Source organism: Syngnathus floridae, chromosome 7, assembly GCF_059516105.1.
Source record: "Syngnathus floridae isolate MCC-2025c chromosome 7, RoL_Sflo_1.0, whole genome shotgun sequence".
NCBI lineage: Eukaryota > Metazoa > Chordata > Actinopteri > Syngnathiformes > Syngnathidae > Syngnathus > Syngnathus floridae.
Genome location: NC_142419.1, coordinates 435,828 through 462,091, shown reverse-complemented (window position 1 = coordinate 462,091; position 26,264 = coordinate 435,828). Strand labels below are relative to the sequence as shown.

General features: G+C 48.2%; 2 protein-coding genes and 1 long non-coding RNA gene across 5 annotated transcripts; all 3 read right to left on the bottom strand.

The window, feature by feature from the left end:
• Window positions 1-1,569: 1,569 nt before the first annotated feature.
• Window positions 1,570-25,658, bottom strand: LOC148394749 (uncharacterized). Of its 3 annotated transcripts, XR_015859540.1 has the most exons (7): window positions 25,486-25,658; window positions 16,547-16,576; window positions 16,189-16,356; window positions 5,351-5,428; window positions 3,959-4,129; window positions 3,758-3,835; window positions 1,570-1,899 (listed from the first exon to the last, which is right to left on the bottom strand). It is a non-coding gene; the product is annotated as an uncharacterized LOC148394749 (long non-coding RNA). The 3 variants fall into 3 exon arrangements; XR_015859542.1 differs by lacking the exons at window positions 16,189-16,356; window positions 16,547-16,576; window positions 25,486-25,658 and adding exons at window positions 5,540-5,586; window positions 5,764-6,166 and having other exon boundaries at window positions 1,571-1,899; XR_015859541.1 differs by lacking the exons at window positions 5,351-5,428; window positions 16,189-16,356; window positions 16,547-16,576; window positions 25,486-25,658 and adding an exon at window positions 5,764-6,166 and having other exon boundaries at window positions 1,581-1,899.
• On the bottom strand, window positions 7,289-10,107 carry LOC148394751 (janus kinase and microtubule-interacting protein 3-like). The gene is made up of 12 exons (XM_088381478.1): window positions 10,081-10,107; window positions 9,840-9,944; window positions 9,583-9,695; window positions 9,385-9,501; window positions 9,103-9,165; window positions 8,918-9,016; window positions 8,593-8,832; window positions 8,413-8,478; window positions 8,283-8,351; window positions 8,129-8,206; window positions 7,839-8,072; window positions 7,289-7,759 (listed from the first exon to the last, which is right to left on the bottom strand). Exons 4-12 carry the CDS (start codon window positions 9,451-9,453, stop codon window positions 7,643-7,645), a joined length of 1,035 nt encoding a protein of 344 aa, XP_088237604.1. The 5' UTR covers window positions 9,454-9,501; window positions 9,583-9,695; window positions 9,840-9,944; window positions 10,081-10,107; the 3' UTR covers window positions 7,289-7,642.
• On the bottom strand, window positions 11,777-12,923 carry LOC148394750 (janus kinase and microtubule-interacting protein 2-like). Its single transcript, XM_088381479.1, has 3 exons — window positions 12,637-12,923; window positions 12,253-12,490; window positions 11,777-12,015 (listed from the first exon to the last, which is right to left on the bottom strand). The coding sequence occupies exons 1-3, from the start codon at window positions 12,811-12,813 to the stop codon at window positions 12,008-12,010; spliced, it is 423 nt and encodes a 140-aa protein (XP_088237605.1). The 5' UTR covers window positions 12,814-12,923; the 3' UTR covers window positions 11,777-12,007.
• Window positions 25,659-26,264: the final 606 nt, after the last annotated feature.

The window sequence follows — 26,264 nt, the reverse complement described above, 5'->3', positions numbered from 1 at the left end:
TGTTGTTCAGTGCGGCATGGTGTTGTGTTGTTCAATGCGGCATGGTGTTGTTCAGTGCGGCATGGTGTTGTTCAGTGCGGCATGGTGTTGTTCAGTGCGGCATGGTGTTGTTCAGTGCGGGATGGTGTTGTTCAGTGCGGCATGGTGTTGCTCAGTGCGGCATGGTGTTGTTCAGTGCGGGATGGTGTTGTTCATTGCGGCATGGTGTTGTTCAGTGCGGCATGGTGTTGTTCAGTGCGGCATGGTGTTGTTCAGTGCGGGATGGTGTTGTTCAGTGCGCCATAATGTTGTTCAGTGCGGCATGGTGTTGTTCAATGCGGCATGGTGTTGTTCAGTTCGGGATGGTGTTGTTCAGTGCAGCATGGTGTTGTTCAATGCGGGATCGTGTTTTTCAGTGCGGCATGGTGTTGTTCAGTGCGGCATGGTGTTGTTCAGTGCAGCATAATGTTGTTCAGTGCGGCATGGTGTTGTTCAGTGCGGAATGGTGTTGTTCAGTGCGGCATGGTGTTGTTCAGTGCGGCATGGTGTTGTTCAGTGCGGCATGGTGTTGTTCAGTGCGGCATGGTGTTGTTCAGTGCGGGATGTGTTCAATGCGGGATCGTGTTGTTCAGTGCGGCATGGTGTTGTTCAGTGCGGCATGGTGTTGTTCAGTGCGGCATGGTGTTGTTCAGTGCGGCATGGTGTTGTTCATTTCGGCATAATGTTGTTCAGTGCGGCATAATGTTGTTTAGTGCGGCATGGTGTTGTTCAGTGCGGGATGGTGTTGTTCAGTGCGTTATAATGTTGTTCAGTGCGGCATGGTGTTGTTCAGTGCGGCATGGTGTTGTTCAGTGCGGCATGGTGTTGTTCAGTGCGGCATAATGTTGTTCAGTGCGGCATAATGTTGTTCAGTGCGGCATGGTGTTGTTCAGTGCGGGATGGTGTTGTTCAGTGCGGGATGGTGTTGTTCAGTGCGGCATGGTGTTCAATGCGGAATGGTGTTGTTCAGTGCAGGATGGTGTTGTTCAGTGCGGCATGGTGTTGTTCAGTGCGGCATAATGTTGTTCAGTGCGGCATGGTGTTGTTCAGTGCGGCATGGTGTTGTTCAGTGCGGCATGGTGTTGTTCAGTGCGGCATGGTGTTGTTCAGTGCGGCATAATGTTGTTCAGTGCGGCATGGTGTTGTTCAGTGCGGCATGGTGTTGTTCAGTGCGGCATAATGTTCAGTGCGGCATAATGTTGTTCAGTGCGGCATGGTGTTGTTCAGTGCGGGATGGTGTTGTTCAGTGCAGGATGGTGTTGTTCAGTGCGGCATGGTGTTCAGTGCGGGATGGTGTCTTTCAGTGCGGCATGGTGTCGTTCAGTGCGGCATGGTGTCTTTCAGTGCGGCATGGTGTCGTTCAGTGAGGCATGGTGTTGTTCAGTGCGGCATGGTGTTGTTTAGTGCGGCATGGTGTTGTTCAGTGCGGGATGGTGTTGTTCAGTGTGGCATGGTGTTCAGTGCGGCATGGTGTTGTTCAGTGCGGTATCGTGTTGTTCAGTGCGGTATCGTGTTTCTCAGTGCGGTATCGTGTTGTTCAGTGCAGTATCGTTGTGTTGTTCGTATTGTGTTGTGTTGTTCGTAATGTGTTGTGTTGTTCGTATTGTGTTGTGTTGTTCGTATTGTGTTGTGTTGTTCGTATTGTGTTGTGTTGTTCATATTGTGTTGAGTTGTTCGTATTGTGTTGTGTTGTTCGTATTGTGTTGCCTTTAACACTTAGCCTCTAACACTTAGCCTCTAACACTTAGCCTCTAGCATCTAGAAGGTAAATAAATAGGAAGGAAGGACTCACCGGTGACGTCTTCGCCCACGTCCAAGCGTTGTACTTTGTATTTTCATCCTTCTGACAGTGGAAAACATAGCCAACAAACACCGTGGAACCTAAACGAATGAAAGAAAACTATCATTTGGCCACAACCAACATTCACAGATACAACACAATGTGACGTGCGGGGTTGAGGTTAAAGGTTGAGTGAAGGGCCCTCGTTTTAAACTACTTTTTTGAAAAGGATTGGGAACAAGTAAGACGTATTTAATTTATTTAATGGGAAGTAGTAAGAGCTATTGAATTTAATCTATGTATTATATTCTATTGTATTGTATTCTGTTGTATTCTTTTGGATTGTATTCACACTAACCCCACTAAAACTTCAGCCCACAAAAACTCGCCTCTGGCGCCTAGCCTCTGGCACTTAGCCTCTAACACTTAGCCTTTAACACTTAGCCTTTAACACTTAGCCTTTAACACTTAGCCTTTAACACTTAGCCTAGAAGGTGAATAAATAGGGTTAAAGGTTGAGTGAAGGGACCTCGTTTTAAACTACTTTTTTGAAAAGGAGTGGGAACAAGTAAGACGTATTTAATTTATTTAATGGGAAGTAGTAAGACTTATTAAATTTATTTAATCTACTTTTCTTCCCAGGCAAAATTTGATGTGCTGCAATTCCAAATTTCCAAAGTGAATGAAGGAATGAAGTCCTTTAAATTATGATTTTGTATGAATACTAGGCATTAACACAAAATCGACGGCACAAAATGGGCAGACTTTACTTGTTTGAAAAGGACTGGTTACAAGACAGACTTTTTTAATTTATTTAATGGGAAGAAGACTTATTTAGTTTAATTGATCTATTTTTGTTCCCTGGCAAAATTCGATTTGCTGCAATTCCAAATTTCCAAAGTGAATGAAGGAAAGAAGTCGTTTAAATTATGATTTTGTTTAAATACTAGGCATAGACACAAAATCTACGGCACAAAATGGGCAGACTTTACTTGTTTGAAGAGGACTGGTTACAAGACAGACTTTTCTGATTTATTTAATGGGAAGAAGACTTATTTAGTTTATTTAATCTATTTTTGTTCCCTGGCAAAATTGGATTTGCTGAAATTGTATTTTGCCAAATCTTGCCTTGAGACCTGATAGGAAGTATTAAACGCTTAGTTAAATCAATACAAGTTGGTAATAAGAGCGAGTAATGTTGGTTGAACCGATGAATGAAGGTTGAAAGCAATTTAAATTATGACTTTGTATAAATACTAGATATTAACAGAACATCTACTGCGCGAAATGGGCAGAGTTTACTTGTTTGAGAAGGAGTGGCTTATTCAAAACTAAGATTTATGTAATCTGTTTGTTCCCAGGCAAAATTGGATGTGATGCAATTCCAAATTTCACCACATGACGGTGCCCAATTTCGACTTCATAGGACATATTAAACACTTAGCTTGTTATTATGTTCAAGGTAATCAGATTTGTTTATTATTCTAATGGCCTCTTCAAAACTATTCTGGATTACTACTTTGGATCTATTCTACATTACTTGGCAACAACATACTCTGTAACAGATTAGGCAGTATAATCATATATGTTAACTTGAGAGTGCCCACACTCAATCTACTTATCGTGATGTGTTAAATCAATTACTGTTAGACATTATTTGTCTGATAATCTACCAAATCTTTGAATTGAAGAATTTGTGATTTAATTAATAGCTTGTTGTTATGTTCAGGGTAATCAGACTTGTATATAATTCTAATGGCCTTCTTTTGAAAACTATTCTGAATTACAACTTTGGATCTTATATTACTTTGCAACAATCTACTCGGTGACAGATTAGGCAGTATAATCACATATGTTAACTTCAGTGCCCACACTGTATTTATTTATGGTTATTTGTTAAATCAAGTACTGTTAGACATGAAATAGGAAGTGTTTAACATAAATGTTATGGCTACTCACCATTGTAGCTCGCTCCTGGTCAATGATACGAGCCTCTTCTTGCAGTGGAAAACTTGCAGCCAACAAACACCGTGGAACCTAAAGGAATGAAATTAAACATTAACATTTCGCCTCGACCAATTTTCACACGTACAACGCAACGCGGCTACACTTCTGCTATTACAAACGTAAATCTCCTTAAACACAATGAGTGTTACTTACCGTGTACGCTCTAGACGGTCCAGTTGCAAGCAGAAAATAAAGATATTTCTGTTGATAATCGTCGCTGCTCAGTGGCTCACGGCCATCGCGCCAACAGATTTGAATTTTGGCGGAGGTTCGGGCAATTACGTCATATCCGCGGCACATGACTGCGACGTAATACCCGCTTATCTGAAACGGCAGTTAAAAGTAGAGTTACATCAAGTTTTCTTGGAACCTAAACGAATGAAAGAAAACTATCATTTGGCCACAACCAACATTCACAGATACAACACAACGTGCGGGGTTGAGGTTAAAGATTGAGTGAAGGGCCCTCGTTTTAAACTACTGTTTTGAAAAGGAGTGGAAACAAGTAAGACGTATTTAATTTATTTAATGGGAAGTAGTAAGACTTATTAAATTTATTTAATCTACTTTTCTTCCCAGGCAAAATTTGATGTGCTGCAATTCCAAATTTCCAAAGTGAATGAAGGAATGAAGTCCTTTAAATTATGATTTTGTATAAATACTAGGCATAAACACAAAATCGACGGCACAAAATGGGCAGACTTTACTTGTTTGAAAAGGACTGGTTACAAGACAGACTTTTTTAATTTATTTAATGGGAAGAAGACTTATTTAGTTTAATTGATCTATTTTTGTTCCCTGGCAAAATTCGATTTGCTGCAATTCCAAATTTCCAAAGTGAATGAAGGAAAGAAGTCGTTTAAATTATGATTTTGTTTAAATACTAGGCATAGACACAAAATCTACGGCACAAAATGGGCAGACTTTACTTGTTTGAAGAGGACTGGTTACAAGACAGACTTTTCTGATTTATTTAATGGGAAGAGGACCACATGATGGTGCCCAATTTTGACTTCATAGGACATATTAAACACTTAGCTTGTTATTATGTTCAAGGTAATCAGATTTGTTTATCATTCTAATGGCCTCTTCAAAACTATTCTGGATTACTACTTTGGATCTATTCTACATTACTTGGCAACAACATACTCTGTAACAGATTAGGCAGTATAATCACATATGTTAACTTGAGAGTGCCCACACTCAATCTACTTATCGTGATGTGTTAAATCAATTACTGTTAGACATTATTTGTCTGATGATCTACCAAATCTTTGAATTGAAGAATTTGTGATTTAATTAATAGCTTGTTCAGGGTAATCAGACTTGTATATAATTCTAATGGCCTTCTTTTGAAAACTATTCTGAATTACAACTTTGGATCTTATATTACTTTGCAACAATCTACTCGGTGACAGATTAGGCAGTATAATCACATATGTTAACTTCAGTGCCCACACTGTATTTATTTATGGTTATTTGTTAAATCAAGTACTGTTAGACATGAAATAGGAAGTGTTTAACATAAATGTTATGGCTACTCACCATTGTAGCTCGCTCCTGGTCAATGATATGAGCCTCTTCTTGCAGTGGAAAACTTGCAGCCAACAAACACCGTGGAACCTAAAGGAATGAAATTAAACATTAACATTTCGCCTGGACCAACATTCACACGCGGCTACACTTCTGCTATTACAAACGTAAATCTCCTTAAACACAACGAGTGTTACTTACCGTGTACGCTCTAGGCAAAATTGGATGTGATGCAATTCCAAATCTATCTGAAACGGCAGTTAAAAGTAGAGTTACATCAAGTTTTCTTTTTTAATCAACACAATCATTTACAACCGTTGACCAGAAAGAATCGTCGAAATTCGACGTCCCCCACAAACGCCACGCTCACTCGCTTTTCAGGGCAACAAAAGTACTTCTTTTTAAAAACGATGAGTTGTACTTACCGTGTACGCTCTGGACGGTCCAGTTGCAAGCAGAAAATAAAAATATTTCTCTTGTTAGTCGTATGTTACCATCCGCTGTGTCTTTGTCAACATCGCCGCCATTTTCCTACTTCCTGCTGCGAGCCACGCCCACGGATTTAAATTTGGGCGGAAGCTCTTTCCATTGGCGTCGTTTTCGCGTATAGCAAATCCGATTGGTTGGGAAGGGGGCACGGTTATGCAGCCGAGGGGTCCTGTGATCGGTGGGATGTAAAGTAGGCGTCGACGTCACGTCCGCGTCACGTGACCACGACGTGGCAGACGTCATATAGCAACCGCTGTTTTGTTTAGTAGACTTACAGTTGTTATGCATTGACATAATGGCGCACACACCAAATAGATTTAAATAAATTAAATAATTCTTCTGCCCACTCTCTTTTAAACAAGTTAACTCTCCCCGCGGATTTGAATTCCGGCGAAAGTTACGCCCATCGACGTCACGTATGTCACGTGACCACGACGTGGCAGATGTCATATAGCAACTGCTGTTTTGTTTAGTAGATTTACAGTTGTTATGCATTGGCATAATGGTGTGCACTCAAAATAGATTTAAATAAATTAAATATTTCTTCTGCCCACTCCCTTTTAAACAAGTTAACTCTGCCCACGTCCATTGACGTCTTGTCTGCGTCACGTGACCACGACGTAGCGACGTCATATAGTAACCGCTGTTTTGATCAGTAGACTTAGTTATTATGCGTTGACATAATGGCGCACTGGTTAGCATGGCCACCTCTTAAGCATGATGTTGCGGGTTCGACGCCTGATCAATGTTAGCATGGAGTGAGCTGAAGTGCATGGCGCTGAAGATTTGAATCTTTGAAATGCGCTGAGGTCTGACATATCAGGCAGAATGGTTTGCCATCACGTTCAACAAAAAATAGAAACTTTCCCACTCTGATTAAAACGTCCTGTGTTCATCTACGTATTTTCGTTTTGCTGTGCATCTTTTCCCTGCCATTTCGAGAGCCCAATTGACACTCATAGTTTAAAGAAATGTGTTTGCCCATCCTACTTTGTGGAATTTCACCACATGCGCTTTTGACCAAAATACCAAATTGAACTCAAGTGAAGCCAACACGCACAACCCCCCCCCCCCCCCACACACACACACACACACACACAAATGTTGATATGAACATAAAAGAGCCGCATGCGGTTCGGGAGTTGCGGCTTGGCCAAACCTGTACTATACAACTTTATTTGTATAAAATTTTCACAACAGCTGTCACACAAACAAAGCGGGAAAAACCGAAGACGTGCGTGTTCCGCCCACGCTGGATTTATTTGTACCTTTGAAAAGACACCGTATTGCCGCAGATGTGGCAAAGAGTACTTTTGGGCATCTGAGACGGAAGGATGTCCAAAGCATCACGTCACCTGCTCTGGTAGGCATGGTGGTGGGACGTTGAGGTCAACCGCTTTGGGGTTGGCTGAATCTTTGATCGCAGGATGCCACACACTTGAAGACAGAAGCAGAAAAGCAGAGCTAAATGCAAAATGTACTCACCGGTGACTCCAATTTTTTTCCCCCCTGAAGAAACAGCTGGACGGGTGGCCCCGGCTGGCCAGTGGGACTCTTGTTATTCTGACCCTTTTTAGTGCGCGTTTGGGGCAACAACCGTTTTTTGTGGCGCTCTCTTCTGGTTCAAAAGTGCCCTGCATGTGAATTTGCTTTTCCTGCCTTCTGATTGGATGAGCGCCGGTGTGACGCGGTGCCTCTGTCACCGTGGCGGGGGGTATACGTTGGCATCGGAGCGTCTGCCAACGTCTGAGACCGGCTGGCAGTGTATCGGAGGTGTCGAGTGCGGTGCCGCTGGAGCTCACTCACCAGCTGGTGTTAGGGCCACAGAATGAAGGCCAAGGAGAAGAATAGAAAGAGAAACAGAAACTTCTCCTCCAATTGTTTGATTTGTCTCTTCTGAGCTTCGATGAATTCTTTCAGCTCTTTGTTCCTCTAGGACGGACAAATGGAAAGTGGCATTCAAAAGCCAGTAAGCGTGCAAGTAAGTGCCGGGCTGGCTTTGGGCCCTTACCTGTTGCGCGCTGTGCAGCAGATCCATTCTCTCTTGGAGGATGCAAGCGTCGCGCTCCCTCAACTCGCACATCAGGGCTCGCTTCCATTGGTCCACGGCGCTCCTAAGCTCTTCTCTCTGATCCGCCGTCAGCACGTCATTCACGCCAGCGTGGCTGGCTTTTTCGCCGTCCGTGGCGGGGCAGTCCCGCTGCGGTAGCGCCTCGTACAACATGGCCTCCAGCTCCAGGATCCTCTGGGCCGCAATCCTCGTCCATCAGTGGTCCGGCGGGAGATTTGAGGGCGGCTTACCTTATGAGCCTGGTCCATGGAACACTTCCTGAAGTCCAACTCTTCATCCAGGTAGCCCTTCTGCTTGCAGAACATATCCTAGCACAGCTCAAGGTCAGAATTGTTGGGGCACATTGCCGGAGTTCCCCTTGGCTGATGTCGCGTGTCTGTCTACCTTCTCACTTTCAATGTCCAACATCTTCTGTTGAAGTGCTGACTTGGTCACTTTGATGTATTCTAACCACTGAGGAAAGGCTGCTGTCACATAAGCAGAATGCGAGAGCGTGCGTGGACGTGCGCGTTACCTTCTCGGCTAGGGTGAGAAGGGTCCTGGCGTGAATCACGACCACCTGCTCCTCGTTGGTGAGATTCTGCAAGAGCCCAAAGGCACAGCGTCAACAAGCTTCTTTCAGCGCAAAGCCTTCCAAAAGTCACATTTGAGCCGCCGAGTCTCGTGGAGTGCGAACATAAGGAGTTCGACATACACTTACGGCGTTATAGCCCAGGATGTCCAGCTTCTTCATCAGATCACTGATGACGATGTCCGGGGGAAAGGCGCAAGGAGCAATGTAAGGTGTTCTGGGACCTCGGGTTAAGGTTAGGGTTGCGAGGGACGCCTTACGTACGCTCACGCCCTCGGCCTCGCAGTAGATCTGCAAAGGGCTGAGGCCGTCTGGGAAACGGACTTGCAGAAACTTCAAGACGGGGGAGCGCCACTCCCTCTCCTGAAAGGCAGAGGCATGCATCCGTCCGTCCGTCCGTCCGTCCGTCACATCTCTGGCCTCAACACGCTTGTGCGAGTCTTCCCACCTCCAGCTCCAGGATGCGGAACTCAAGCAGTTCGTTTTGGTCTCGGATATCCTGGATGTGCTCTTTCAGACGCGCTTCTTCCGCCTCCATCCGCCTGACCTGAAAAGACAGTCAGACCTCATCTGCGGGGCTTCCCGACAGGTGTGACGCCAAGCGACTCCGCCCAGCGCCTTTCTTTCCGTCACCTTTTCGGCCAACTGCTGATTGCTCTGACGCAGCAGCTGCTTCTCCTCCACCCACTTGACATTCTAGAAGAGACAAACGCGTGGACAGCTTTGGAATGTTGTGTCATTTTCATCCACAAATTCTTTGGTTGACTGGAAAATGACATTTGCTTTTCTCCGCATTTTCCCAGCCACGTTCGGGGGGGGGGGGGGGGGGGTTGGTCCAGTAATGCCAGACGGATGAGTGACTGAAGAATGTAGCTATTTTGTCTGAGAAAAAGGTGTGCTCATTGATGAGCTTACCTGTCCTTGTTGCTTCAGCGCTGACTCCAGATCTGCTACTCTGCTTTGATAGTGACCCATTTCTACCATCAGCTTTTCTCTGGTCTGAAAGGAGGAGGAGGGAGGCTCCTCCTCCTCCTTTCAGACCAGAGAACACCCGAGGCTGGGTGAGAACGGGGAGGCTGCGACCCGGCCGGGGGTTGCGGGAAGGGGCGCCACCTTGATCTCCTTCTCGGCGTCGTAGTCCCCTTCGCTGGTCTGGGCTAGCAGAGCGTAGGCTCGTTGCAGCGCTTGATATTCTTGCGTCAGCTGGCGGTAGCGAAGCTCCGCCTCTTCATGCACACACCAATGCAACACAGCACTAGTACCAGAATCAGTCAGACCGGCGACAAAGCACCCGCGACGCAAAGACGAGTCCGATTCCAGGCTGAAGAGGAATGTTTGGTGCCAATACGCTGGCAGAAATGGCGGGCTACCTCTTCGGGTTCCGTGTCGGGGGTTCTGTCGGTGTGAAAAGACAAGGACGATCCGTCCGAGTCCACCAACACGTCTTCGTCGTAGCCGTAAAATGTTTCGATGACCTGCGGGCGCGGAAGCAAACATCTCTCTGAACAAACTGAAGCGACACCTCACGATGAATCGACGAGAGGAACGATAGCGAGAAAAAGGCCATTTCATCTTGCGCAACACCAAGCAGCCGCAAACAAACAGACTCACCTTGCAGGACCTCACGCTTTGTTCCTCCTCAGAGATTCTCGACGTCGGTATCGTAGCAGCAAATCTCTCTCCTGTCGACACAAATAATCCGCCTTTGAGATTCTTTGGATGCAAAGGGAACGAACGGCTCCGGCGCAGAAACAAACGCGACTCACAATGACATTTCTGACATGAGCTCCTGTCTCCAGAGCCTGAAAAACACGTCACCGGCGATGATTGGAGGGACGCTCGTCTTTTCCAAAAGTGACAACTACAGGGTGTGTCAGGGTTTTCCAGATTATCTTTATCGTATCATTGTGTTGCTTTGACTTTGACTGCGACCTGTAATAAATAATATTATTTATCCCTTATTTATCCCTATCGCTTATCCCTTCCTACACAAAGTCGTAAAACACCCCTTGCTATGTTTTGACTAGAGGTCAAGGGCTTCCTCTATTCAATCCACTCTTACACCCACCCTGTTTCTCTTAATTAAAATGCTCGTGCAGGAGCCGAGAGTCAGACTTCATTCGTACAACGGATGGACTCTCCACCTGCAGGTGTCCAAAAGAACTTACTTGTCTCCCGTGTGGTTCTTGCAAAATAAGTTGGAGCGAGCGCAACTCTAACAGGGTGCATTTTGCCACTAGCTGCCTACGGACAATGACGTCGCGCTCGCGGCTCATGGTTGACGGGCTGAGCAGCCGGGCAAGTCCGTCGTTTTCAGCGCACAGCGAGTGGCAAAGGCGCTGACAAAACGGGAGCTTAGAGCTGCTGAAAACGGCAAAACAAGTCTAAAGCGTGTTCAAACGCGTGCGCACAATGCTCCTGCTTGAAAGGTCGGAATTTAAGGGGCCAATTTTTTGGATGGCGGCCGCCGGCCAAGCTTTGGACGGAAAAGGTTTCCTGGCGACAGCGAGCGAGCGCGGCGCTGCCGTACGTGCACCGAGTCGCCTGCCTGAAGACCTTGGACAAGTCGTCGATGATGTGCCGCTGCTCCACAACTTGAAGGAACTCCATTTCACCGTCCTGCTGGCCGCAACCGCGGTCCAGGTCATTGAGCGAACTAGGCCTTCTCTGTGGAACACAAATGCAGTGGACTCTGTTGGCACGCCGCCGTTGTCCGCGTCGACTTACCAAGCTTGCCATCTCCTCGTTCTCCTGGGTGACAAAGCGCACTTTGTTTTCAAGGCGACACAGCACCAGCGAGAGTTCTTCATTCTTCCTGCTCAGGCGTTTGTTTTTGTACAGGAGTGGCAGAAACTGGCTTTCTGTTTCTCTCAGTCGCTTTAGCTGCAAGCATGAAGTGCGGGATGTGAAAGACGCACAACACGCGGGCCAGAACGTATCCATTCCTTTTGCATCGGTTTGAACGGAATCGTGGCTTTGGCTCCCAATAAAAGACATCTACCAGGCAACCGACTCGCCGCGCCGCTCAACTAATAAGCAAGCGCAATGGGTGCCTCGCTGGATGGCGCGCATCAAACGTAGCGCAAACCTTCAAGCGTGCCGTCAATAAATTACCAGTTCATTGCGCTCTTCAGAAAGCAGGGCGTTTCGATCCTCCAGTTTCCTGATGACTGCGCTGAGCTCAGCGATTTTCAGATGAAACCGTCGCGTGTCCCGATCCTCCTGAGACTGAAAACGCCCCGCAACACACACACACAAGCACTCGTTCAAAGTTCAAAACTGTTTTTGTGCTACCTTCCTCCAGCAACGAACTAAGTCATGCGTACTGCAAGTGTGTGATGAGGTGGCTTACGCAATGAAGAGGATTGCTAGTAGCGGCGTTGACCCCACTTCCAGGGTAGTTTAGGCCCGCCCTTTGGGAATCCCTCAGGGCAGCGATCTGCTGCTCGGCAGCCTGAGTCTGCAGCTGAAGGCGGTGGACGTGGCCGGCCCCAGGGCTTCATCCAAAACACTAACCGCTCTGTCTTTCAGCTTGATCTCATCCGTCTGGATGTACAAACGGGGAGCACTCAGGCAGGCGGGCAAACTCATTTGCCAGAATTGTGACAAAAACAAAGAGAGCAACCGGCCAATTTTTTTCTTGAATCGACTAGAACACCTTTGCTGTGACAAAAGCGAAGCGAGCAACCGGACATTTTCTTCTTGTGAAATAGAATAGAATAGAATGCCTTAGGTGTCATTGCACTGCAGGTATACAACGAAATTGGGAACATAGCCACGCACCGCGCATCTGATCAGTCCTACCAGTCGGCGGATCTCCCTCTCGCAGTCTCTCTTGGTTCGGCTCAGCTCCTCCCGATGCTGGTGATGAGCCGATCGGAGCTCGGCCGCTCGGGACTGCCAGGCCTGCTGGGCCGCTGCCAGGGCTTCTTCCGCGCTCCTGGTGGAGGCGACACCGCTCGGTCTCCCGACACCGCCGCGTCTCCTCCACCTCCGCCAGCAAAGCGCCCCCCCTCCTCACCTGAGCAGACATTGCGCCACACCGGGCCGTTGAGACCGCAACGGAGCGCCGCGACGCTTACTGGGGACAAGCTACACAATACGGTAGCGGCCGCATCGAAGCCCGACGTGGCGTGCGGATAGTCAGACACGAATAGAGCGGATCACCTTGTCCATGGAGCCGTCCCTCAGGCTGAGGACCAAGGCATTCAGTCGCTGGATCTCTCCATCTTTGATTTTGATCACTCTCATCAGCTCCATTTCATGCTGCCGCAGTAATGTCTCCCTGGTAATGGCTAACTCTTTCTGCTTCTCCTCATGGAGTTTGCTTTTGAGTTCCGTCATGGCGGCGGTGGCACGGTGGTGCTCCGCCCGCAGGTCCTGACTTCTCTCTCTCTCCAGACAGCTGACCTGACATGACTTAGACTTAGACTTAGACAAACTTTATTGTCATCTTGTCTGCACATGGTGCATACAAAACGAAATTCCGTTGCATACGTCTTACAACAAAGTAGTGATATTGCAGTTGAATAGAAGTAACATATCCTATGAAAATATATATATATACATATACTATATATATATATATATATATATTAAAAATAAGTATAAAGTGCAGCAGTGATAATTATGCAATAGTGCAAGTAGGCAAAACAGTATTCAAGAGTGTGCAGAGGAATGCTAAACCATGTATTAAACTTCTATTTAAAGGGTTTATACAAGTTCAGTAAAGTTGGTAGTGCGAGATAGTGCAAGATAGAGGTCCGTAGTGTCATAAAGTACAGTTCTGTGAATGTGTGATGCAGAGTTCAGTTTAGAGCTCAACAGTTCTAGTGTTCAACAGTCTGATGACAGCAGGGAAAAAGCTGTTGCAGAACCTGGTGGACCTGCAGCGGATGCTGCAAACCTCTTCCCAGAGGGCAGCAGGGAGAACAGTCCATGGTGGGGGTGTGATGGGTCATTGATGATGTTACGGGCACGGGACATGCAGCGCTGAGATGAGATGTCCTGAATGGAGGGAAGAGGAGCCCCTATGATCCTCTCTGCTGTCCTCACCACTCTCCTCACGTTCTTCCAATCGGAGGCGGTGCAGCCTCCACACCACACAGAGAGACAGCTTGTCAGAATGCTCTCTATGGTGCTCCTGTAGAACGTCCTCATGATGGGTGGGGGCAGGTGGGCTCTCCTCATCCTCCGCAGGAAGTACAAGCGCTTCTGTGCCCTCTTGACCAGTGCCGTAGTGTTCATAGTCCAGGTGAGGTCTTCTGTGATGTGGACCCCCAGGAATTTGGTGGTGCTGACCACCTCCACAGCTGGGCTGTTGATGATCAGTGGAGCGTGGTGAGGCTGTTTTTTCCTGAAGTCGACGATGATCTCCTTCATCTTCTCCTCATTCAGGATCAGGCTGTTTTCTCTGCACCAGCCCACCAGCTGCTCCACCTCCTCTCTGTAGTCCAGGTCGTTGTTGTCTCTGATGAGCCCCACCACCGTTGTGTCGTCTGCTGACTTCACGATGTGATTGGTGGTGAACCTGAGGACGCAGTCGTGTGTCATCAGGGTGCACAGCAGGGGGCTCAGGACGCAGCCTTGAAGGGAGCCTGTGCTGAGGGTGATGACATCAGAGGTGTTCTGTCCGACCCGGACTGACTGAGGTCTGTTGGTGAGGAAGTCTAGCAGCCAGTTGCGAAGGGGGGTGTTGAAGCCCAGGTGTTCCAATTTTCCTACCAGATGCTGTGGGATGATGGTGTTAAACGCTGAGCTGAAGTCCAGGAACAGCCTCCGCACATGGGTGTTCTTCTCCTCCAGGTGAGCCAGGCTCAGGTAAAGAACGGAGGAGATGGCGTCCTGAGTGGAGCGGTTTTGCCGGTCGGCAAACTGGAACGGGTCAAATAATAGGGGGAGTCTGGAAACGATGTGACCTTTAAGCAGCCTTTCGAAGCACTTCATCATAGCCGGAGTCAGTGCAACAGGCCGGTAATCATTAAATGAGGTGATTTGAGGTTTCTTCGGCACCGGAATGATGGAGGCAGTCTTAAAGCACGCCGGCACTGTGGCTTGGCCCAGCGAGGTGTTAAAAATGTCTGTGATGACCCCAGCCAGATGACTTGCACATTCCCTGAACACACGCCCAGGAATGTTGTCGGGGCCAGGGGCCTTACAGGGGTTGACTCTCCTCAGGGTCTTCAACACATCGGCGGAGTCAAGGCAGAGTACCTCCTCTTCCTGATGGGGGACAGTTTTAACTGCTGGAGTGCCGTTTAGTGCCTCGAACCTCCCAAAGAAGTTATTTAGACCATTTAGAAAGTCAGCATCAACTACACCCACCGGGGGGGGGGGGAGAGTGAGTTGTAGTCTGTAATCGCCCGTATGCCTTGCCACATACTCCTGATGTTTTTGACGTCGTGAAAACGATCCTGAAATTTTCGACTGCGGTCTCGCTTCGCTATCCTGATGGCACGGTTCAAGTTGACTCTCGCTGTCCTCAGTGTCTCCTTGTCGCCAGACTTGAAGGCAGAGTTCCGCGCTCGTAGCGTTTGACGTACCTCCTCAGTCATCCAGGGTCGTTGGTTGCCCCGGGTGATGATATTCTTAGTGGTGCTGACGTCCTCGGTGCATTTGTTGATGTAGGCTGACACAGTCATGGCACACGCATGTCTAATCTACATCGGGAAAACTTGGAGGGAGGGAGGGAGGGAGGGAGGCAGGCAGGGAGGCAGGCAGTGTCTGTCTGTTGAGGTTTTCACCTTGTTCTTCTCCTGCTGAAGTTCTAACTGGACGTCCATCAGTTTGGTTCTCAGCTCGTCATTGGCGGCCTGAAGGGCGTCCGTTCGCTCCGCCTTGGCCCGCCCTGCCGGAGCTCGTTTGGACATCTCTTACTCGAGTCTCGCCCGGTCGTCAGTCAGAGATCACAACATTTGTACCTGGAGAGCACAAACGCAGCGCTGTTTTCCACTGGCTTCGAACTCAACTTCAATCGGTACCGTAACTTACAACATCATAAACATAGAACTAGCTTGACTTATTCATTGAATAAATGCATTTGGTTCTTCAAAACTGCATCACGCAACATAGCGTGACCGAGACGGCCGTTATCCACCTGCGTGAAGTTATTTGGTGAAATGAATGAGATGTTTAAGACACCATCGTTCTGTCTCTATGTAGATGAAGGGAAATAATCGATTGCTGAAGGTCCAAAGGTGTTGTCAAGTCAAGTCAAGTCAAGTTTATTTGTATAGCCCTAAATCACAAACAGTCTCAAAGGGCTTCACATAGCCAAAAATTGACAATTATTCTCAAAGCATCCCCTGATCATAAGCTCCCAAAAGGACAAGATAAAAAAGATTTGTGATAAACAAATAAACATATTAGTTATTAGTGACATATTTGTGATAGACATATTATGCAGGATAATCACATATGTAAACGTGACTGCCCACACTGTATTTATTTATGGTTATTTGTTAAATCGAGTACTGTTAGACATGAAATAGGAAGTGTTTAACATAAATGGAAGACGAAAGGGGTACTCACCATTGTAGCTCCTGCTGGTCAATGATACGAGCCTCTTCTTGCAGTGGAAAACATACAGCCAACAAACACCGTGGAACCTAAAGGAATGAAATTAAACATTAACATTTAGCCTCAACCAACATTCACAGATACAACGCAACGCAAACTACACAAACGTAAATCTTTTTAAACACAATGAGTTGTACTTACCGTGTACGCTCTAGACGGTCCACTTGCAAGCAGAAAATAAAGATATTTCTGTTGATAATCGTCGTGTTTGTATCCGGTGTCTCGCTCAAGGCCATTGCGCCCACAGATTTGAATTTTGGCGAGAGTTCAGCCTATTGACGTCATTTCCGCGGTGTAATACCCGCATATCTGAAACGGCAAAGTTAAGAGTAGAGTTAAATAAAGTTTTTAGTCAACGCAATAATTTACAACCGTTGACCAGTCGAAATAATCGTCGAAATTTGGCGTCTGTGGCTGGAAGCAGACGCCGAGTTCGACATTCCTCCCAAACGCCACACTCCCTCGCTTTTCAGGGCTAAAAAAAACCAGTTGTAATTACCTTGTACGCTCTAGACGGTCAAGTTGCAAGCTGAAAACAAAAATATTTGCCTTGTTAGTCATCGTGTTACTAACCGCTGTATCTTGTTTGCCAGAATTGCCGCTTTCCTACTTCTTGTTGCAAGCCACGCCCACGGATTATAATTTTGCCGTGAGTTCCGCCTATTGACGTCATGTCCGCGTCACATGACTGCGATGTAATATTATCTAAAACTGTTTGTGCGGTATTGTGTTGTTCTGTGCGGTATTGTGTTATTCTGTGCGGCGTCGTGTTGTTCTGTGCGGCGTCGTGTTGTTCAGTGCGACGTCGTGTTGTTCAGTGCAGCATAATGTTGTTCAGTGCGACGTCGTGTTGTTCAGTGCGGCATGGTGTTGTTCAGTGCGGCATGGTGTTGTTCAGTGCGGCATGGTGTTGTTCAGTGCGGCATAATGTTGTTCAGTGCGGCATAATGTTGTTCAGTGCGGCATGGTGTTGTTCAGTGCGGCATGGTGTTGTTCAGTGCGGCATAATGTTGTTCAGTGCGCCATAATGTTGTTCAGTGCAGGATGGTGTTGTTCAGTGCGGCATGGTGTTGTTCAATGCGGCATGGTGTTGTTCAGTGCGGGATGGTGTTGTTCAGTGCGGCATGGTGTTGTTCAGTGCGGCATAATGTTGTTCAGTGCGGCATGGTGTTGTTCAGTGCGGCATGGTGTTGTTCAGTGCGGCATGGTGTTGTTCAGTGCGGCATGGTGTTGTTCAGTGCGGAATGGTGTTGTTCAGTGCGGCATGGTGTTGTTCAGTCCGGGATGGTGTTGTTCAATGCGGGATGGTGTTGTTCAGTGCGGGGTGGTGTTGTTCAGTGCGGGATGGTGTTGTTCAGTGCGGCATGGTGTTGTTCAATGCGGCATGGTGTTGTTCAGTGCGGGATGGTGTTGTTCATTGCGGCATGGTGTTGTTCAGTGCGGCATGGTGTTGTTCAGTGCGGCATGGTGTTGTTCAGTGCGGCATGGTGTTGTTCAGTGCGGCAAAATGTTGTTCAGTGCGGCATGGTGTTGTTCAGTGTGGAAAGGTGTTGTTCAGTGCAGGATGGTGTTGTTCAGTGCGGCATGGTGTTGTTCAATGCAGGATCGTGTTGTTCAGTGCAGCATAATGTTGTTCAGTGCGGCATGGTGTTGTTCAGTGCGGCATAATGTTGTTCAGTGCAGCATAATGTTGTTCAGTGCGGCATAATGTGTTGTTCAGTGCGGCATGGTGTTTTTCAGTGCGGCGTAATGTTGTTCAGTGCAGCATAATGTTGTTCAGTGCGGCATGGTGTTGTTCAGTGCGACATAATGTTGTTCAGTGCGGCATAATGTTGTTCAGTGCGGCATGGTGTTGTTCAGTGCGGCATGGTGTTGTTCAGTGCGGCATGGTGTTGTTCAGTGCAGGATGGTGTTGTTCAATGCGGCATGGTGTTGTTCAGTGCGGGATGGTGTTGTTCAGTGCGGGATGGTGTTGTTCAGTGCGGCATGGTGTTGTTCAGTGCGGAATGGTGTTGTTCAGTGCGGCATGGTGTTGTTCAGTGCAGGATTGTGTTGTTCAGTGCGGGATGGTGTTGTTCAGTGCGGGATGGTGTTGTTCAGTGCGGGATGGTGTTGTTCAGTGCGGCATGGTGTTGTTCAATGCGGCATGGTGTTGTTCAGCGCGGCATGGTGTTGTTCAATGCGGCATGGTGTTGTTCAATGCGGCATGGTGTTGTTCAGTGCGGCATGGTGTTTTTCAGTGCGGAATGGTGTTGTTCAGTGCGGCATGGTGTTGTTCAGTGCGGGATGGTGTTGTTCAGTGCGGCATGGTGTTGTTCAGTGCGGCATGGTGTTGTTCAGTGCGGGATGGTGTTGTTCATTGCGGCATGGTGTTGTTCAGTGCGGCATGGTGTTGTTCAGTGCGGCATGGTGTTGTTCAGTGCGGGATGGTGTTGTTCAGTGCGCCATAATGTTGTTCAGTGCGGCATGGTGTTGTGTTGTTCAATGCGGCATGGTGTTGTTCAGTGCGGCATGGTGTTGTTCAGTGCGGAATGGTGTTGTTCAGTGCGGCATGGTGTTGTTCAGTGCGGGATGGTGTTGTTCAGTGCGGCATGGTGTTGCTCAGTGCGGCATGGTGTTGTTCAGTGCGGGATGGTGTTGTTCATTGCGGCATGGTGTTGTTCAGTGCGGCATGGTGTTGTTCAGTGCGGCATGGTGTTGTTCAGTGCGGGATGGTGTTGTTCAGTGCGCCATAATGTTGTTCAGTGCGGCATGGTGTTGTTCAATGCGGCATGGTGTTGTTCAGTTCGGGATGGTGGGTGTTGTTCAATGCGGCATGGTGTTGTTCAATGCGGCATGGTGTTGTTCAGTGCGGCATGGTGTTTTTCAGTGCGGAATGGTGTTGTTCAGTGCGGCATGGTGTTGTTCAGTGCGGGATGGTGTTGCTCAGTGCGGCATGGTGTTGCTCAGTGCGGCATGGTGTTGTTCAGTGCGGGATGGTGTTGTTCATTGCGGCATGGTGTTGTTCAGTGCGGCATGGTGTTGTTCAGTGCGGCATGGTGTTGTTCAGTGCGGGATGGTGTTGTTCAGTGCGCCATAATGTTGTTCAGTGCGGCATGGTGTTGTGTTGTTCAATGCGGCATGGTGTTGTTCAGTGCGGCATGGTGTTGTTCAGTGCGGAATGGTGTTGTTCAGTGCGGCATGGTGTTGTTCAGTGCGGGATGGTGTTGTTCAGTGCGGCATGGTGTTGCTCAGTGCGGCATGGTGTTGTTCAGTGCGGGATGGTGTTGTTCATTGCGGCATGGTGTTGTTCAGTGCGGCATGGTGTTGTTCAGTGCGGCATGGTGTTGTTCAGTGCGGGATGGTGTTGTTCAGTGCGCCATAATGTTGTTCAGTGCGGCATGGTGTTGTTCAATGCGGCATGGTGTTGTTCAGTTCGGGATGGTGTTGTTCAGTGCAGCATGGTGTTGTTCAATGCGGGATCGTGTTTTTCAGTGCGGCATGGTGTTGTTCAGTGCGGCATGGTGTTGTTCAGTGCAGCATAATGTTGTTCAGTGCGACGTCGTGTTGTTCAGTGCGGCATGGTGTTGTTCAGTGCGGCATAATGTTGTTCAGTGCGGCATGGTGTTGTTCAGTGCGGCATGGTGTTGTTCAGTGCGGCATGGTGTTGTTCAGTGCGGCATAATGTTGTTCAGTGCGCCATAATGTTGTTCAGTGCGGCATGGTGTTGTTCAGAGCGGGATGGTGTTGTTCAGTGCAGGATGGTGTTGTTCAGTGCGGCATGGTGTTGTTCAATGCGGCATGGTGTTGTTCAGTGCGGGATGGTGTTGTTCAGTGCGGCATGGTGTTGTTCAGTGCGGCATAATGTTGTTCAGTGCGGCATGGTGTTGTTCAGTGCGGCATGGTGTTGTTCAGTGCGGCATGGTGTTGTTCAGTGCGGCATGGTGTTGTTCAGTGCGGAATGGTGTTGTTCAGTGCGGCATGGTGTTGTTCAGTGCGGCATGGTGTTGTTCAGTGCGGGATGGTGTTGTTCAGTGCGCCATAATGTTGTTCAGTGCGGCATGGTGTTGTTCAATGCGGCATGGTGTTGTTCAGTCCGGGATGGTGTTGTTCAATGCGGGATGGTGTTGTTCAGTGCGGGGTGGTGTTGTTCAGTGCGGGATGGTGTTGTTCAGTGCGGCATGGTGTTGTTCAATGCGGCATGGTGTTGTTCAGTGCGGGATGGTGTTGTTCATTGCGGCATGGTGTTGTTCAGTGCGGCATGGTGTTGTTCAGTGCGGCATGGTGTTGTTCAGTGCGGCATGGTGTTGTTCAGTGCGGCAAAATGTTGTTCAGTGCGGCATGGTGTTGTTCAGTGTGGAAAGGTGTTGTTCAGTGCAGGATGGTGTTGTTCAGTGCGGCATGGTGTTGTTCAATGCAGGATCGTGTTGTTCAGTGCAGCATAATGTTGTTCAGTGCAGCATGGTGTTGTTCAGTGCGGCATTCAGTGCAGGATGGTGTTGTTCAGTGCAGGATGGTGTTGTTCAGTGCGGCATGGTGTTGTTCAATGCAGGATCGTGTTGTTCAGTGCAGCATAATGTTGTTCAGTGCAGCATGGTGTTGTTCAGTGCGGCATTCAGTGCAGGATGGTGTTGTTCAGTGCAGGATGGTGTTGTTCAGTGCGGCATGGTGTTGTTCAATGCAGGATCGTGTTGTTCAGTGCAGCATAATGTTGTTCAGTGCAGCATGGTGTTGTTCAGTGCGGCATGGTGTTGTTCAATGCGGCATGGTGTTGTTCACTGCGGGATGGTGTTGTTCAATGCGGGATCGTGTTGTTCAGTGCGGCATAATGTTGTTCAGTGCAGCATGGTGTTGTTCAGTGCGGCATGGTGTTGTTCAGTGCGACATAATGTTGTTCAGTGCGGCATAATGTTGTTCAGTGCGGCATAATGTTGTTCAGTGCGGCATGGTGTTGTTCAGTGCGGCATGGTGTTGTTCAGTGCGGCATGGTGTTGTTCAGTGCAGGATGGTGTTGTTCAGTGCGGCATGGTGTTGTTCAATGCGGCATGGTGTTGTTCAGTGCGGGATGGTGTTGTTCAGTGCAGGATGGTGTTGTTCAGTGCGGCATGGTGTTGTTCAGTGCGGAATGGTGTTGTTCAGTGCGGCATGGTGTTGTTCAGTGCGGCATGGTGTTGTTCAGTGAAGGATGGTGTTGTTCAATGCAGGATCGTGTTGTTCAGTGCGGCATAATGTTGTTCAGTGCGGCATGGTGTTGTTCAGTGCGGCATAATGTTGTTCAGTGCGGCATGGTGTTGTTCAGTGCGGGATGGTGTTGTTCAATGCGGCATGGTGTTGTTCAGTGCGGGATGGTGTTGTTCAATGCGGGATGGTGTTGTTCAGTGCAGGATGGTGTTGTTCAGTGCGGCATGGTGTTGTTCAATGCAGGATCGTGTTGTTCAGTGCGGCATAATGTTGTTCAATGCAGCATGGTGTTGTTCAGTGCGGCATGGTGTTGTTCAATGCAGCATGGTGTTGTTCAGTGCGGGATGGTGTTGTTCAGTGCGGCATGGTGTTTTTCAGTGCGGCATAATGTTGTTCAGTGCGGCATGGTGTTGTTCAGTGCGGCATAATGTTGTTCAGTGCAGCATAATGTTGTTCAGTGCGGCATAATGTGTTGTTCAGTGCGGCATGGTGTTTTTCAGTGCGGCGTAATGTTGTTCAGTGCAGCATAATGTTGTTCAGTGCGGCATGGTGTTGTTCAGTGCGACATAATGTTGTTCAGTGCGGCATAATGTTGTTCAGTGCGGCATGGTGTTGTTCAGTGCGGCATGGTGTTGTTCAGTGCGGCATGGTGTTGTTCAGTGCAGGATGGTGTTGTTCAATACGGCATGGTGTTGTTCAGTGCGGGATGGTGTTGTTCAGTGCGGGATGGTGTTGTTCAGTGCGGCATGGTGTTGTTCAGTGCGGAATGGTGTTGTTCAGTGCGGCATGGTGTTGTTCAGTGCAGGATTGTGTTGTTCAGTGCGGGATGGTGTTGTTCAGTGCGGGATGGTGTTGTTCAGTGCGGGATGGTGTTGTTCAGTGCGGCATGGTGTTGTTCAATGCGGCATGGTGTTGTTCAGCGCGGCATGGTGTTGTTCAATGCGGCATGGTGTTGTTCAATGCGGCATGGTGTTGTTCAGTGCGGCATGGTGTTTTTCAGTGCGGAATGGTGTTGTTCAGTGCGGCATGGTGTTGTTCAGTGTGGGATGGTGTTGTTCAGTGCGGCATGGTGTTGCTCAGTGCGGCATGGTGTTGTTCAGTGCGGGATGGTGTTGTTCATTGCGGCATGGTGTTGTTCAGTGCGGCATGGTGTTGTTCAGTGCGGCATGGTGTTGTTCAGTGCGGGATGGTGTTGTTCAGTGCGCCATAATGTTGTTCAGTGCGGCATGGTGTTGTGTTGTTCAATGCGGCATGGTGTTGTTCAGTGCGGCATGGTGTTGTTCAGTGCGGAATGGTGTTGTTCAGTGCGGCATGGTGTTGTTCAGTGCGGGATGGTGTTGTTCAGTGCGGCATGGTGTTGCTCAGTGCGGCATGGTGTTGTTCAGTGCGGGATGGTGTTGTTCATTGCGGCATGGTGTTGTTCAGTGCGGCATGGTGTTGTTCAGTGCGGCATGGTGTTGTTCAGTGCGGGATGGTGTTGTTCAGTGCGCCATAATGTTGTTCAGTGCGGCATGGTGTTGTTCAATGCGGCATGGTGTTGTTCAGTTCGGGATGGTGGGTGTTGTTCAATGCGGCATGGTGTTGTTCAATGCGGCATGGTGTTGTTCAGTGCGGCATGGTGTTTTTCAGTGCGGAATGGTGTTGTTCAGTGCGGCATGGTGTTGTTCAGTGCGGGATGGTGTTGCTCAGTGCGGCATGGTGTTGCTCAGTGCGGCATGGTGTTGTTCAGTGCGGGATGGTGTTGTTCATTGCGGCATGGTGTTGTTCAGTGCGGCATGGTGTTGTTCAGTGCGGCATGGTGTTGTTCAGTGCGGGATGGTGTTGTTCAGTGCGCCATAATGTTGTTCAGTGCGGCATGGTGTTGTGTTGTTCAATGCGGCATGGTGTTGTTCAGTGCGGCATGGTGTTGTTCAGTGCGGAATGGTGTTGTTCAGTGCGGCATGGTGTTGTTCAGTGCGGGATGGTGTTGTTCAGTGCGGCATGGTGTTGCTCAGTGCGGCATGGTGTTGTTCAGTGCGGGATGGTGTTGTTCATTGCGGCATGGTGTTGTTCAGTGCGGCATGGTGTTGTTCAGTGCGGCATGGTGTTGTTCAGTGCGGGATGGTGTTGTTCAGTGCGCCATAATGTTGTTCAGTGCGGCATGGTGTTGTTCAATGCGGCATGGTGTTGTTCAGTTCGGGATGGTGGGTGTTGTTCAATGCGGCATGGTGTTGTTCAATGCGGCATGGTGTTGTTCAGTGCGGCATGGTGTTTTTCAGTGCGGAATGGTGTTGTTCAGTGCGGCATGGTGTTGTTCAGTGCGGGATGGTGTTGCTCAGTGCGGCATGGTGTTGCTCAGTGCGGCATGGTGTTGTTCAGTGCGGGATGGTGTTGTTCATTGCGGCATGGTGTTGTTCAGTGCGGCATGGTGTTGTTCAGTGCGGCATGGTGTTGTTCAGTGCGGGATGGTGTTGTTCAGTGCGCCATAATGTTGTTCAGTGCGGCATGGTGTTGTGTTGTTCAATGCGGCATGGTGTTGTTCAGTGCGGCATGGTGTTGTTCAGTGCGGAATGGTGTTGTTCAGTGCGGCATGGTGTTGTTCAGTGCGGGATGGTGTTGTTCAGTGCGGCATGGTGTTGCTCAGTGCGGCATGGTGTTGTTCAGTGCGGGATGGTGTTGTTCATTGCGGCATGGTGTTGTTCAGTGCGGCATGGTGTTGTTCAGTGCGGCATGGTGTTGTTCAGTGCGGGATGGTGTTGTTCAGTGCGCCATAATGTTGTTCAGTGCGGCATGGTGTTGTTCAATGCGGCATGGTGTTGTTCAGTTCGGGATGGTGTTGTTCAGTGCAGCATGGTGTTGTTCAATGCGGGATCGTGTTTTTCAGTGCGGCATGGTGTTGTTCAGTGCGGCATGGTGTTGTTCAGTGCAGCATAATGTTGTTCAGTGCGGCATGGTGTTGTTCAGTGCGGAATGGTGTTGTTCAGTGCGGCATGGTGTTGTTCAGTGCGGCATGGTGTTGTTCAGTGCGGCATGGTGTTGTTCAGTGCGGCATGGTGTTGTTCAGTGCGGGATGTGTTCAATGCGGGATCGTGTTGTTCAGTGCGGCATGGTGTTGTTCAGTGCGGCATGGTGTTGTTCAGTGCGGCATGGTGTTGTTCAGTGCGGCATGGTGTTGTTCATTTCGGCATAATGTTGTTCAGTGCGGCATAATGTTGTTTAGTGCGGCATGGTGTTGTTCAGTGCGGGATGGTGTTGTTCAGTGCGTTATAATGTTGTTCAGTGCGGCATGGTGTTGTTCAGTGCGGCATGGTGTTGTTCAGTGCGGCATGGTGTTGTTCAGTGCGGCATAATGTTGTTCAGTGCGGCATAATGTTGTTCAGTGCGGCATGGTGTTGTTCAGTGCGGGATGGTGTTGTTCAGTGCGGGATGGTGTTGTTCAGTGCGGCATGGTGTTCAATGCGGAATGGTGTTGTTCAGTGCAGGATGGTGTTGTTCAGTGCGGCATGGTGTTGTTCAGTGCGGCATAATGTTGTTCAGTGCGGCATGGTGTTGTTCAGTGCGGCATGGTGTTGTTCAGTGCGGCATGGTGTTGTTCAGTGCGGCATGGTGTTGTTCAGTGCGGCATAATGTTGTTCAGTGCGGCATGGTGTTGTTCAGTGCGGCATGGTGTTGTTCAGTGCGGCATAATGTTCAGTGCGGCATAATGTTGTTCAGTGCGGCATGGTGTTGTTCAGTGCGGGATGGTGTTGTTCAGTGCAGGATGGTGTTGTTCAGTGCGGCATGGTGTTCAGTGCGGGATGGTGTCTTTCAGTGCGGCATGGTGTCGTTCAGTGCGGCATGGTGTCTTTCAGTGCGGCATGGTGTCGTTCAGTGAGGCATGGTGTTGTTCAGTGCGGCATGGTGTTGTTTAGTGCGGCATGGTGTTGTTCAGTGCGGGATGGTGTTGTTCAGTGTGGCATGGTGTTCAGTGCGGCATGGTGTTGTTCAGTGCGGTATCGTGTTGTTCAGTGCGGTATCGTGTTTCTCAGTGCGGTATCGTGTTGTTCAGTGCAGTATCGTTGTGTTGTTCGTATTGTGTTGTGTTGTTCGTAATGTGTTGTGTTGTTCGTATTGTGTTGTGTTGTTCGTATTGTGTTGTGTTGTTCGTATTGTGTTGTGTTGTTCATATTGTGTTGAGTTGTTCGTATTGTGTTGTGTTGTTCGTATTGTGTTGCCTTTAACACTTAGCCTCTAACACTTAGCCTCTAACACTTAGCCTCTAGCATCTAGAAGGTAAATAAATAGGAAGGAAGGACTCACCGGTGACGTCTTCGCCCACGTCCAAGCGTTGTACTTTGTATTTTCATCCTTCTGACAGTGGAAAACATAGCCAACAAACACCGTGGAACCTAAACGAATGAAAGAAAACTATCATTTGGCCACAACCAACATTCACAGATACAACACAATGTGACGTGCGGGGTTGAGGTTAAAGGTTGAGTGAAGGGCCCTCGTTTTAAACTACTTTTTTGAAAAGGATTGGGAACAAGTAAGACGTATTTAATTTATTTAATGGGAAGTAGTAAGAGCTATTGAATTTAATCTATGTATTATATTCTATTGTATTGTATTCTGTTGTATTCTTTTGGATTGTATTCACACTAACCCCACTAAAACTTCAGCCCACAAAAACTCGCCTCTGGCGCCTAGCCTCTGGCACTTAGCCTCTAACACTTAGCCTTTAACACTTAGCCTTTAACACTTAGCCTTTAACACTTAGCCTAGAAGGTGAATAAATAGGGTTAAAGGTTGAGTGAAGGGACCTCGTTTTAAACTACTTTTTTGAAAAGGAGTGGGAACAAGTAAGACGTATTTAATTTATTTAATGGGAAGTAGTAAGACTTATTAAATTTATTTAATCTACTTTTCTTCCCAGGCAAAATTTGATGTGCTGCAATTCCAAATTTCCAAAGTGAATGAAGGAATGAAGTCCTTTAAATTATGATTTTGTATGAATACTAGGCATTAACACAAAATCGACGGCACAAAATGGGCAGACTTTACTTGTTTGAAAAGGACTGGTTACAAGACAGACTTTT

Bases quoted from the DNA above. Each gene is read 5' to 3' on its own strand.
- LOC148394751 (XM_088381478.1), bottom strand. From the start codon at position 9,453: ATGGTAGAAATGGGTCACTATCAAAGCAGAGTAGCAGATCTGGAGTCA. The intron at 8,207-8,282 runs GTAGACAGACAC...GAGCTGTGCTAG, and splicing joins TGGACATTGAAAGTGAGAAG to GATATGTTCTGCAAGCAGAA. The intron at 8,073-8,128 runs GTAAGCCGCCCT...ATTGCGGCCCAG, and splicing joins CCATGGACCAGGCTCATAAG to AGGATCCTGGAGCTGGAGGC.
- LOC148394750 (XM_088381479.1), bottom strand. From the start codon at position 12,813: ATGACGGAACTCAAAAGCAAACTCCATGAGGAGAAGCAGAAAGAGTTA. The intron at 12,491-12,636 runs GTGATCCGCTCT...ATGTCTGCTCAG, and splicing joins GGGACGGCTCCATGGACAAG to GTGAGGAGGGGGGGCGCTTT.